This window comes from Oncorhynchus nerka, linkage group LG7, assembly GCF_034236695.1.
Source record: "Oncorhynchus nerka isolate Pitt River linkage group LG7, Oner_Uvic_2.0, whole genome shotgun sequence".
In the NCBI taxonomy this organism is placed as follows: domain Eukaryota; kingdom Metazoa; phylum Chordata; class Actinopteri; order Salmoniformes; family Salmonidae; genus Oncorhynchus; species Oncorhynchus nerka.
In genome coordinates, this window is record NC_088402.1 from 6,473,767 (window position 1) to 6,488,348 (window position 14,582).

General features: G+C 42.2%; 1 protein-coding gene across 1 annotated transcript in view; it reads left to right on the forward strand.

Annotated features, from left to right (window-relative positions):
- Nucleotides 1–14,582, forward strand: part of dlgap3 (discs, large (Drosophila) homolog-associated protein 3) — a 55,182-nt gene that overhangs the window by 26,128 nt on the left and 14,472 nt on the right. Inside the window, exon 5 of the mRNA XM_065020125.1 lies at nucleotides 163–348. Coding sequence (XP_064876197.1) covers nucleotides 163–348 — 186 coding nt within the window. The remainder of the gene's footprint in view (nucleotides 1–162; nucleotides 349–14,582) is intronic.

A 14,582-nucleotide genomic window follows, 5' to 3' on the forward strand; every position in this document is an offset into this window, starting at 1 on the left:
TCTCTCTCTCTCTCTCTCCCTCTCTCCCTTCTCTCTCTCTCTCTCTCTCTCTCTCTCTCTCTCTCTCTCTCCTCTCTCCCTCTCTCTCTCCCCTATCTCCCCTTCTCTCTCCCCTCTCTCTCTCCCTCTATCACCCCCTCCTCTCTCTCTCTCTCTCCCCAGTCATCCCATACCGTAAGGCTGGCCCTCCCCCTCTCCCTCCCCGTATGTCTAAGCCTACGATCTCTGTGAGGGCTCAGAGCAGTACAGAGTCTACCCAGGATGCCTACTTCCAGAACACAGGCCAGCCTGCCCTGGGACGGCCCAGACAACACCAGAGCAGCTCTGTGGACCTGGGAATCACTGATGGTAGGTCATCATTTTGGATGATGGAATGGGAGGGGCCAATTGGTGGGTTTCCCTGTGGGTCCTGCTTTTTATTTTACAGGAATGTTCCAAGGGAACCATGTTGACATAGTCCTGTTCTAAAGGGAACCATGTTGACATAGTCCTGTTCTAAAGGGAACCATGTTGACATAGTCCTGTTCTAAAGGGAACCATGTTGACATAGTCCTGTTCTAAAGGGAACCATGTTGACATAGTACTGTTCTAAAGGGAACCATGTTGACATAGTCCTGTTCTAAAGGGAACCATGTTGACATAGTCCTGTTCTAAAGGGAACCATGTTGACATAGTCCTGTTCTAAAGGGAACCATGTTGACATAGTCCTGTTCTAAAGGGAACCATGTTGACATAGTCCTGTTCCACGGGAACCATGTTGACATAGTACTGTTCCACGGGAACCATGTTGACATAGTACTGTTCCAAGGGAACCATGTTGACATAGTACTGTTCCAAGGGAACCATGTTGACATAGTCCTGTTCTAAAGGGAACCATGTTGACATAGTACTGTTCCACGGGACCATGTTGACATAGTACTGTTCCAAGGGAACCATGTTGACATAGCACTGTTCCAAGGAACCATGTTGACATAGCACTGTTCCAAGGAACCATGTTGACATAGTCCTGTTCTAAAGGGAACCATGTTGACATAGTCCTGTTCTAAAGGGAACCATGTTGACATAGTACTGTTCCACGGGAACCATGTTGACAGAGTCCTGTTCTAAAGGGAACCATGTTGACATAGTCCTGTTCTAAAGGGAACCATGTTGACATAGTCCTGTTCTAAAGGGAACCATGTTGACATAGTACTGTTCCACGGGAACCATGTTGACATAGTACTGTTCCACGGGAACCATGTTGACATAGTACTGTTCCAAGGGAACCATGTTGACATAGTCCTGTTCTAAAGGGAACCATGTTGACATAGTACTGTTCTAAAGGGAACCATGTTGACATAGTCCTGTTCTAAAGGGAACCATGTTGACATAGTCCTGTTCTAAAGGGAACCATGTTGACATAGTACTGTTCCACGGGAACCATGTTGACATAGTACTGTTCCACGGAACCATGTTAACATAGTACTGTTCCACGGAACCATGTTGACATAGTACTGTTCCACGGGAACCATGTTGACATAGTACTGTTCCAAGGGAACCAAGTTGACATAGTACTGTTCCACGGGAACCATGTTGACATAGTACTGTTCCAAGGAACCATGTTGACATAGTACTGTTCCACGGGAACCATGTTGACATAGTCCTGTTCTAAAGGGAACCATGTTGACATAGTCCTGTTCTAAAGGGAACCATGTTGACATAGTACTGTTCCACGGGAACCATGTTGACAGAGTCCTGTTCTAAAGGGAACCATGTTGACATAGTCCTGTTCCACGGGAACCATGTTGACATAGTACTGTTCCAAGGAACCATGTTGACATTGTACTGTTCCAAGTGAACCATGTTGTCATAGCACTGTTCCACGGGAACCATGTTGACATAGCACAGTTCCAAAAGGATGCATATAGAATAGAGAACCATTTATAGAAACGGTCTGCTTTTTCATCAGCACCAAACACAACTAAAGGTGTAATCATAAATATACATAAGAAACTCTAAATCACCGTCTTGGGTAAAGGTGACGACCAAGATGGTAGAATCACTTTCCTTAAAATGTATCCATAATGGAAAGAAAATTGCCTTTCGTTAATGTGTAGTCTACAAATTCATATGATCCTAGATGTTCTATTCTCTGAATAACATATTGTTAGAATGAACTGAATTCCATCTGCTTATTGGGACAGACATGAATGCCATTCTGGACATGTGGGACAAAATGTAATGAGACCGACTACAATCTACAGACAACCAAGGCTCTCCGACATCTGATTACAACCTTGTTGATGTCTGGCGCTCGAGCTCATAACCCTTAATCAAAAGTGTACAACTCTCTATTGAAACAGGCACAAAACATTGTCCCAAATCGATGTTGTACAATTATCTACGCCTATCTAATGATAACAGTTATTTCTGTTTATTTATTATTATTATTATTTTTTTTTTTTCATTTATGAATCTTTTATAAAGAGCCACAAGATGTATTGCTTTAATGTTTCCTTTAAAAAAATATATATATATATATATATTCAGAGGCCCGTATTTAGCATGTTTTAAACGACACTCAACAAGAAGGTCTGATATCATTATTACTGAAACAGGATCCAAAGTCGTAAATATAAAGATCCAGTCCATTAAAACAAAATTGGAGGCCCCTTACTCTTCAGTGTTGTGATTAGGGCTGTTGCGGTTACCGTATTACCGCCACACCGGCGGTCACGAGTCATGAAGGCAGTCAAATTCCACATGAACGTTTAGTCACAGTAACTAGGCTTCTGCAAAGCTCTGATGCTGCTGATTGGTCATTAGTAGCCTACCAAACTTGTTAACTGCCTGGTACTCAGCACTCTATTGTCCCTCTAATCACTCTGACATCAATGCAAATGTTATGGTAAATCTAATCAAACACATCATGAGAGCCCATAAACTCATGTTGCACAACATGTCAATAGGCTATGCAATTTGCGGGAGAAAATAGAGTTATGGCCTCTAGCTCCGCCCCCCCCGCAGCTACTCGCCCAAGCCTCTCCAGGTTCTCCTTTACCCAAATCCAGATAGCAGATGTTCTGAAAGAGCTGCAAAACCTGGACCCGTACAAATCGGCTGGGCTTGACAATCTGGACCCTCTATTTCTGAAACTATCCGCCGCCATTGTCGCAACCCCTATTACCAGCCTGTTCAACCTCTCTTTCGTATCGTCTGAGATCCCCAAGGATTGGAAAGCTGCCGCAGTCATCCCCCTCTTCAAAGGGGAAGACACCCTGGACCTAAACTGTTACAGACCTATATCCATCCTGCCCTGCCTATCTAAGGTCTTCGAAAGCCAAGTCATCAAACAGGTCACTGATCATCTCGAATCCCACCGTACCTTCTCCGCTGTGCAATCTGGTTTCCGAGCCGGTCACGGGTGCACCTCAGCCACACTCAAGGTACTAAACGATATCATAACCGCCATCGGTAAAAGACAGTACTGTGCAGCCGTCTTCATCGACCTGGCCAAGGCTTTCAGCTCTGTCAATCACCATATTCTTATCGGCAGACTCCGTAGCCTCGGTTTTTCGGATGACTGCCTTGCCTGGTTCACCAATTACTTTGCAGACAGAGTTCAGTGTGTCAAATCGGAGGCCATGCTGTCCGGTCCTCTGGCAGTCTCTATGGGGGTGCCACAGGGTTCAAATCCCGGGCCGACTCTTTTCTCTGTATATATCAATGATGTTGCTCTTGCTGCGGGCGATTCCCTGATCAACCTCTACGCAGACGACACTATTCTATATACTTCCGGCCCGTCCTTGGACACTGTGCTATCTAACCTCCAAACGAGCTTCAATGCCATACAACACTCCTTCCGTGGCCTCTAACTGCTCTTAAACGCTAGTAAAACCAAATGCATGCTTTTCAACCGTTCGCTGCCTGCACCCGCACGCCTGACCAGCATCACCACCCTGGATGGTTCCGACCTTGAATATGTGGACATCTATAAGTACCTAGGTGTCTGGCTAGACTGCAAACTCTCCTTCCAGACTCATATCAAACATCTCCAATCGAAAATCAAATCAAGAGTCGGCTTTCTATTCCGCAACAAAGCCTCCTTCACTCACGCCGCCAAGCTTACCCTAATTAAACTGACTATCCTACCGATCCTCGACTTCGGCGATGTCATCTACAAAATTGCTTCCAACACCCTACTCAGCAAACTGGATGCAGTTTATCACAGTGCCATCCGTTTTGTCACTAAAGCACCTTATACCACACCACTGCGACTTGTATGCTCTAGTCGGCTGGCCCTCGCTACATATTCGTCGCCAGACCCACTGGCTCCAGGTCATCTACAAGTCCATGCTAGGTAAAGCTCAGCCTTATCTCAGTTCACTGGTCACGATGGCAACACCCATCCGTAGCACGCGCTCCAGCAGGTGTATCTCATTGATCATCCCTAAAGCCAACACCTCATTTGGCCGCCTTTCGTTCCAGTACTCTGCTGCCTGTGACTGGAACGAACTGCAAAAATCGCTGAAGTTGGAGACTTTTATCTCCCTCACCAAACTTCAAACATCTGCTATCTGAGCAGCTAACCGATCGCTGCAGCTGTACATAGTCTATCGGTAAATAGCCCACCCATTTTTACCTACCTCATCCCCATACTGTTTTTATGTATTTACTTTTCTGCTCTTTTGCACACCAATATCTCTACCTGTACATGACCATCTGATCATTTATCACTCCAGTGTTAATCTGCAAAATTTTAATTATTCGCCTACCTCCTCATGCCTTTTGCACACAATGTATATAGACTCCCCTTTTTTTCCTACTGTGTTATTGACTTGTTAATTGTTTACTCCATGTGTAACTCTGTGTTGTCTGTTCACACTGCTATGCTTTATCTTGGCCAGGTCGCAGTTGCAAATGAGAACTTGTTCTCAACTAGCCTACCTGGTTAAATAAAGGTGTTCTCAACTAGCCTACCTGGTTAAATAAAGGTGTTCTCAACTAGCCTACCTGGTTAAATAAAGGTGTTCTCAACTAGCCTACCTGGTTAAATAAAGGTGTTCTCAACTAGCCTACCTGGTTAAATAAAGGTGTTCTCAACGCCATCTCAATGCCATACAACTCTCCTTCCGTGGCCTCCAATTGCTCTTAAATACAAGTAAAACTAAATGCATGCTCTTCAACCGATCGCTACCTGCACCTACCCGCCTGTCCAACATCACTACTCTGGACGGCTCTGACTTAGAATACTTGGACAACTACAAATACTTAGGTGTCTGGTTAGACTGTAAACTCTCCTTCCAGACCCATATCAAACATCTCCAATCCAAAGTTAAATCTAGAATTGGCTTCCTATTTCGCAACAAAGCATCCTTCACTCATGCTGCCAAACATACCCTTGTAAAATTGACCATCCTACCAATCCTCGACTTTGGCGATGTCATTTACAAAATAGCCTCCAATACCCTACTCAACAAATTGGATGCAGTCTATCACAGTGCTATCCGTTTTGTCACCAAAGCCCCATATACTACCCACCATTGCAACCTGTACGCTCTCGTTGGCTGGCCCTCGCTTCATACTCATCGCCAAACCCACTGGCTCCATGTCATCTACAAGACCCTGCTAGGTAAAGTCCCCCCTTATCTCAGCTCGCTGGTCACCATAGCATCTCCCACCTGTAGCACACGCTCCAGCAGGTATATCTCTAGTCACCCCCAAAACCAATTCTTTCTTTGGCCGCCTCCTTCCAGTTCTCTGCTGCCAATGACTGGAACGAACTACAAAAATCTCTTAAATTGGAAACAATTATCTCCCTCACTAGCTTTAAGCACCAACTGTCAGAGCATCTTACAGATTACTGCACCTGTACATAGCCCACCTATAATTTATATAACTTGTTTTTTTTTGTGTTTTTTTACTGTATTTAATTTTGTTTATTTATTTTGCTCCTTTTGCACTTGGCCATTATTTTTATTTCTACTTTGCACCTGGTTAAATTCTTAAAATAAAAAAACATGGTTAAATAAAGCAAAACTACCTGGTTAAAGTGTTTTCAACTAGCCTACCTGGTTAAATAAAGGTTTCTTTGCCAGCCACCTGGTTAAATAAAGGTTTCTCAACTTTAGCCTCCTGGTTAAATAAAGGTGTTCTCACCTCCTATTTGGTGTTCTCAACTGGCCTTGTTATATAAAGACTTGGTTTTTTCTCAACTAGCCTACCTGGTTAAATAAAGGTGTTCTCAACTGCCTATGGTTTTGTTTTACTCCTGGTTATGTGTTCTCAACTCTGTGTCATTGTTCTCATGCCTACCTGGTTAAATAAAGGTGTTCTCAACTGCCTACCTGGTTAAATAAAGGTGTTCTCAACTCTTGGTTAAATAAAGGTGTTCAACTAGCCTACCTGGTTAAATAAACTTGTTCTCAACTTGCCTACCTGGTACCTGGTTAAATAAAGGTTCTCAACTAGAAAATAAAATAAAATAAAAAAACTAGCCTACCTGGTTAAATAAAGGTGTTCTCAACTAGCCTACCTGGTTAAATAAAGGTGTTCTCAACTAGCCTACCTGGTTAAATAAAGGTGTTCTCAACTAGCCTACCTGGTTAAATAAAGGTGTTCTCAACTAGCCTACCTGGTTAAATAAAGGTGTTCTCAACTAGCCTACCTGGTTAAATAAAGGTGGGAAAAAAAATAAAAAAATAAGAGGAGGATCCCATCAGCTTTCTATAGGCTAGGCTTTCTATAGGCTAGGCTTTCTATAGGCTAGGCTTTCTATAGGCTAGGCCTACTATATTTACTTCTCAACTGTCCTAACATTAAGCACATTGCTTGTATTTACAACAGTAGTATAACCTACCTGGCTGGTATGAAAATAAACCAGGGGAAAAGCTCCATTCACTATTTAAGTATTTTATACATGTATTATTATTTCCTACTGCCCCTGTTTTGATACAGGAGCATGATAATGGTCCATTCTAAATCAAAACAAATTTCACACATATATTGTATAGTATATGTAAAGACAAGATTCAATCAAGAATAGTCTGCTGGGTGACAATATTAGCCTTTCACTTGTGAATTATATATTATAACTTGTGAATGATGCCCAGTATAAGAAACAATGCCTTTTATTTCGCAACTTTTTCCGAATCAGTCCCACACCTCATGTAGCCTAGCCCATAAGCCTATATGTTTTAATAAGGTTGTAATCACAGCTAAAGTGGCCAAATAACTTATTAAAATGAAGCACATTAATCCACTTTACAAGGGTTGTAGAGCCTAACTGCCATACATAAGCAGCGTGTGAGTTTCATGTTTGGGGAAGTTAATTTTCACCATAAAAATGCACATTTATAATAAAAGCATTACATGCATAATCACATTTGCGGTCACTTTTGATAATGGTGTTTTCCGCTAATGGAACATTCACACTTATTATACTGTCAGGTGCGCATTGCTGTGCTTATAATGTGAAAAATAGCATAATCGTTTAGCAACATTTTAAGCTAAACGTTCTGATCTGTTGCATAAAAAAAGTTGTTTTGATTCTAGTGGTTGTCCCAGACTATGTTAGGAATATTCATGCCTTGCACAGTATCGAATAGAATAGAATAGAATAGAATAGATCAACTTTTGGACCATGGGGGATAGTACAGTAGGTTGACATAGACTAGAGCTTTTACTGTTTGTTCAGCCTACTCATCTTGTCGACTGACGAACAAAATCACGTGACGGAGAGCCATGTGAGTGAGAGACACTTCAGGCATGGATTTTTTTTTATTTTTAGGGTGCATTACGGCCACAAAGGGGACGCCGCAGTGAAATTCGAGGCATTATCAAGTGCTTGTCAAATTGTGAATGAGAGACTGATGAAGTGTGTACAGCCCGCACAAAAAAAAAAACAAAGCAGAGCTCATGCCTTTCAAGCTACTTTTTTCAAAATCATCATTAGTCTCATCATGCAGCCTTACAATGTATTAAAAATCTAAACATATTGCCCAACGTTTGTAGAACAACTAAAGTTACATTAATAACTCTAAGTATACAGGAGTACTTATTTCTTTGTTAATCACTCAACACAGCATGTGCACATTCCCTCAAATCATTTGGAGAAAATATTTATATTTTATTCAGCTTTGTTCAATTGTATTCTTCATACTATAAAATAATATAAAATAATGTCATGGAATTCAGGAGACAAAGGGCTGTAAAGTTTTTAAATCTAGACACAGGAAAGGTAGGAAGTATACAGAGGGGTTAACGATCTTGGAGCGGGCTTGACCTTCTTGGATACCGGTCGGTGCTGCGGAAGCGAAGGGGCCCGGGCGTTACTGAACCCCTCCCGGAGGTACTGGTCCACCTCGGGGCTGGTGGAGAGGTCCGGGGCAATTGGATCGTCTCGCTGTGGTTCCCTGACACTCATAGGTGGATGGGGGTGGTATGGTGGGTGACCCGGCCTATCCATCCAGCGCTCTAACATCCATGAGAATAGAGAGGGGTGGGGATGACCCGCTCGGATGCCAGAGTAACATCCAAAAGACTCGCATTGGCCCCTGGGTCGATGAGTACCTGGAGAGACTTGGACTGGTCGCCCCACAGCAGGATGGCGTGGAGAGAGGGGTGAGTAAGGGGAGAAGAACCATTATCTTTAAGACCCAGCAGAGTACTCACTCCAACGAAGGAACTAGGTCTCTTGTAGGGACAGGTAGATACAAAATGACCGGCACTATCATGATACAGACAACTTTGGCTGTAAACTCTGCGTACGCATTCGGCTGGAGACAGCCTAGCCCTGCTGAGCTAAATCGGATTGGGAATAGGTGAATCGGCAGTCGTGGGAGGCTCTTGGAGGAACTCGGGTAAGCTCGTATCCTCTTGGGGACTTCCGGAGATCATCAGATGCAAGGTAGGATCCTTGAGTGTTACCTCAATCAGACCTCTTCTCCCTTCTACGTTCCCATAGCCGACAATCGATCAGGATCATTAAAGCGATGAATGAGTCGAGATCCGTCTGTAGTTCCCAGGCTGCAAGCTCGTCCTTTACTTCCTCCGATAATCCGTGGAGGATCAGGCAGAGGTCGGTTATCCAGAGTAGTAGTGGGGCAAAAGTATAGGACGGCAGGCAGGTTCAGGATCTGGTCAGGCAGAGGGGTCAAATCCGGGAAAAAGTAGAAAACTAAGATAAGACAGGAGCAAGAGGGAAAAGGCTGGTAGGTTCTGCGAACAAAACAAACTGGCAACAGACAAACAGAGAACACAGGTATAAATATACAGGGGATAACTTGGAACAGTACACCTGGACGGGGGTGGAGATAAGCACAAAGAAACAGGCATCCTGTACACACAATACCCCATAATGACAAAATGAAAATGAAAATGAAATGAAATGAAACAGGTTTTTAGAAGAAAGGAAAGAATAGAAGAAAGGAAAGAATACTAAACAGAAATACCATATTTACATAAGTATTCAGACCCTTTGTTTGAGACTGCATCCTGTTTCCATTGATGATCCTTGTTTCTACAACTTGATTGGAGTCCACCTGTGGTAAATTACTTGATTGAACATGATTTGGAAAGGCACACACCTGTCTATATAATCGGGGATGAAAGGCCTTAGTCAGGGAGGTGACCAATAACCAGATGGTCACTCTAACAGAGCTCCAGACTTCCTTTATGGAGATGGCAGAAGCTTCCAGAAGGACAAACATCTCTGCAGCACTCCACAAATTAGGCCACTTCTTTGTAAAAGGCACATGACAGAACACTTGGAGTTTGCCAAAAGATACCTAAAGGACTTTCAGGTCTGATTATACCAAAATTGAACTCTTTGGCCTGCATGTCAAGTGTTACGTCTGGAGGAAACCTGGCACCATCCCTACGGTGAAGCATGGTGGTGGCAGCATCATGCTGTGGGGATGTTTTTTCACTGGCAGGGACTGAGAGACTAGTCAGGATCGAGGGAAAGATGAACGGAGCAAAGTACAGAGATCCTTGATGAAATCCTGCTCCAGGGCACTCAGGACCTCAGACTGGGGCGAAGGTTCACCTTCCAACAGGACAACGACCCTTAGCACACAGCCAAGACAACTCAGAAGTGACTTCGGGACAAGTCTCTGAATGCCCTTGAGTGATGCAGCCAGAGCCTGGACTTGAACCCGGTCGAACATCTCTGGAGAAACCTGAAAATAGCTGTGCAGCGACGTTACAAGTGCACTGTACCAATTTATTACGGACATTGAAATGTTAGCTGTTAACGTTAGCGTCGAGCAATCCCGTATCCGGGAGCGTAATCATAGCCTCAAACTCATTACCATAACGCAACGTTTCCTATTCATGAAAATCGCAAATGAAATGAAATAAATATATTCAAATACAAGCTTAGCCTTTTGTTAACAACACTGTCATCTCAGATTTTCAAAATATGCTTTAACCAAAGCTACACAAGCGTTTGTGTAAGAGTATTGATAGCCTAGCATAGCATTAAGCCTAGCATTCAGCAGGCAACATTTTCACAAAAACAAGAAAAGCATTCAAATAAAATCATTTACCTTTGAAGAACATCGGATGTTTTCAATGACGAGACTCTCAGTTAGATAGCAAATGTTCATTTTTTCATTGTTCATTATTTGTGTAAGAGAAATAGCTCCGTTTTGTTCATCACGTTTGAAAAAAAACGAAAATACAGTCAACACAACGCCAAACTTATTTCCAAATTAGCTCCATAATATCGACAGAAACATGGCAAACGTTGTTTAGAATCAATCCTCAAGGTGTTTTTCACAATTCTATTCGATGAAAAATCATTCCTAGCAGTCGGTTTGTCATCAGAGGCAAACGGAAAAATACTGCAGCTGGAGATTACGCAATATTTGCGACGGAGGACACCAAGCGACCACTAGTCTCTTATGGTCAATCTTCCAATGATATGCCTACAAATACGTCACAATGCTGCAGACACCTTGGGGAAAACGTGGAAAACGTAAGCTGACTCCTAGCTCCTCCACAGCCATATAAGGAGTCATTGGCATGCAGGGCTTTCAAAAAATGGGGCACTTCCTGGTTGGATTTTTATCTGGGACTTCAAAACAAAGGTGTCACCGTACGCTGATGATTCATGTTTTCTTTTAAATCCACAATGAGAATCCCTCCACAGCCTCGTAGAGGATCTACATACTTTTAGAATGAGAATCCCTCCACAGCCTCATAGAGGATCTACATACTTTTAGAATGAGAATCCCTCCACAGCCTCATAGAGGATCTACATACTTTTAGAATTAGAATCCCTCCACAGCCTCATAGAGGATCTAGATACTTTTAGAATGAGAATCCCTCCACAGCCTCATAGAGAATCTAGATACATTTAGAATTAGAATCCCTCCACAGCCTCATAGAGGATCTAGATACTTATAGAATTAGAATCCCTCCACAGCCTCATAGAGGATCTACATACTTTTAGAATTAGAATCCCTCCACAGCTTCATAGAGGATCTACATACTTTTAGAATTAGAATCCCTCCACAGCATCATAGAAGATCAAATACTTTTAGAATTAGAATCCCTCCACAGCATCATAGAAGATCAAATACTTTTAGAATTAGAATCCCTCCACAGCCTCATAGAGGATCTAGATACTTTAGAATTAGAATCTCTCCATGGCCTCATAGAGGATCTAGATACTTTTAGAATTAGAATCCCTCCACAGCCTCATAGAAGATCTAGATACTTTTAGAATTAGAATCCATCCACAGCCTCATAGAGGATCTAGATACTTTTAGAATTAGAATCCCTCCACAGCCTCATAGAGGATCTAGATACTTTTAGAATTAGAATCCCTCCACAGCTTCATAGAGGATCTAGATACTTTTAGAATTAGAATCCCTCCACAGCCTCATAGAGGATCTAGATACTTTTAGAATTAGAATCCCTCCACAGCCTCATAGAGGATCTAGAAACTTTTAGAATTAGAATCCCTCCACGGCCTCATAGAGGATCTAGATACTTTTAGAATTAGAATCCCTCCACAGCCTAATAGAGGATCTAGATACTTTTAGAATTAGAATCCCTCCACGGCCTCATAGAGGATCTAGATACTTTTAGAATTAGAATCCCTCCACAGCCTAATAGAGGATCTAGATACTTTTAGAATTAGAATCCCTCCACAGCCTCATAAAGGATCTAGATACTTTTAGAATTAGAATCCCTCCACAGCCTCATAGAGGATCTAGATACATTTTCTATCCTCTCTGGATTAGTGCACTATATTACGTAGTGGATCACTAAAAAATACACCTTTTACTTTACCAATAAAATGGTCCGACGGCGAAGTGGACAAACTCGCTATTCATTTCCAGAAAGAAACAAATCATTTCACTACAATACATTTTAATAGACAGTTAAAGAAAATAAACATGATCCTTTCTTTTACCATGGAAAAGACACTACCTGTCTCTTTATGGAAAAATCACATCCCAGTTTACCTACGGACCTGCCTGCACATAACAACTTGTTTTTTAAACCATACAAGCAAAAAATATTCAGTTTATTTGAAACGGCAAGCCAGACTAAATTAAACAGACTGTGTGTGTAATGAATACGAAGTCGGAGGGCAGAAATGATTAAATATTAAAGCACTCGACCATTATGACCTCACTAAAGGTTTCAGTCATACAGAAGACGTACTTAAATCAGAACTGGTTCTCTAGTAGATTAGTGAGAATGACTCACCCCGTGTTCAGTAATGACCTTCTCCCTTTTATTCAGATTACAACCTCTCACTTTCGGTTATTTGAAAAGGAACTCATCTCCCAAATATCGCTATTTTTAAAACAATCCATACCAAGCTGGTTGTAATTAGTGGAGTTTATGTGACACATGCAGCTAACATCAAATGCTAGGAAATGTCTCCTCTATACAAAATGTGTTATTTCTAGAATTCTGTTGTTGCTCTCAGATCAGAGGGGTTGGGTTAAATGTGGAAGACACATTTCAGTTGAATACATTGAGTTGGACAATTGACTAGGTACCCCTTCCCTTCTGAAATTAGTACACCTGGACCAAAGTGGGTTTGGCAAAAAATTAACCTCGGATAAACTTCTATTAAATATCTGACATGATTAATCAGAAACTAAAGCTCCTTGGGTAGTTCTTTATATCAACGCAGAAAAATATTTTGATAGACCAGAATGGTCATATCTTTTGATAGACTAGAATGGTCATATATTTTGATAGACCAGAATGGTCATATCTTTTGATAGACCAGAATGGTCATATCTTTTGATAGACTAGAATGGTCATATCTTTTGATAGACCAGAATGTTCATATCTTTTGATAGACTAGAATGGTCATATCTTTTGATAGACTAGAATGGTCATATCTTTTGATAGACTAGAATGGTCATATCTTTTGATAGACCAGAATGTTCATATCTTTTGATAGACTAGAATGGTCATATCTTTTGATAGACTAGAATGGTCATATCTTTTGATAGACTAGAATGGTCATATCTTTTGATAGACTAGAATGGTCATATCTCTGGTCGGTACTGTATGTACTATATATGAACTATATTTCAATCCCTCAGCCATTAAAATAACATAATAACTATTAGTAGTAGCAGTAAAGGGGATCCCATCTATCCTCTGCTATTTTTAGGCCCAGGTGATTCGACAATCGAAAGAAATCATATCTCTCACTTCTATGGATGACGTCGTGTAATTACACGCCAACGATACCTGACTATATCTAGACAACGTATCCCAATCCCTCCCGAAAGCTCTGCAGATCATAGACAAATTCAGCTCCCATCTCAAGTTCTGAAATGAGTCTAACCAAATCAGCCTTACTGCCTCTCTAGACCCCGATGGAGGACTCCGACTCTACTTATAGAATCACAATCGTTTCCCATTTTAAATATTTGGGAGTAGCTCTATTTCCTTCCTCAGATTAAACTGTTGCCAGTAGATGGAAGATGTCTTTCCCATCTCATTGAACTGTACAGATAATTCCTGCGTGATGAAATAGAATCCACTGCAACTACATCGTGATGTACCTAATGGCCCTCCTGTCTGTCTCTGTAGTTGTAGTGTCTGGTCAGACCTCCAGGGGAACCAGTCCAACTACATCGTGATGTACCTAATGGCCCTCCTGTCTGTCTCCGTAGTTGTAGTGTCTGGTCAGACCTCCAGGGAAAGGGGTTACTACATCGTGATGTACCTAATGGCCCTCCTGTCTGTCTCCGTAGTTGTAGTGTCTGGTCAGACCTCCAGGGAAAGGGGTTACTACATCGTGATGTACCTAATGGCCCTCCTGTCTGTCTCCGTAGTTGTAGTGTCTGGTCAGACCTCCAGGGAAAGGGGTTACTACATCGTGATGTACCTAATGGCCCTCCTGTCTGTCTCCGTAGTTGTAGTGTCTGGTCAGACCTCCAGGGGAACCAGTCCAACTACATCGTGATGTACCTAATGGCCCTCCTGTCTGTCTCCGTAGTTGTAGTGTCTGGTCAGACCTCCAGGGAAAGGGGTTACTACATCGTGATGTACCTAATGGCCCTCCTGTCTGTCTCCGTAGTTGTAGTGTCTGGTCAGACCTCCAGGGAAAGGGG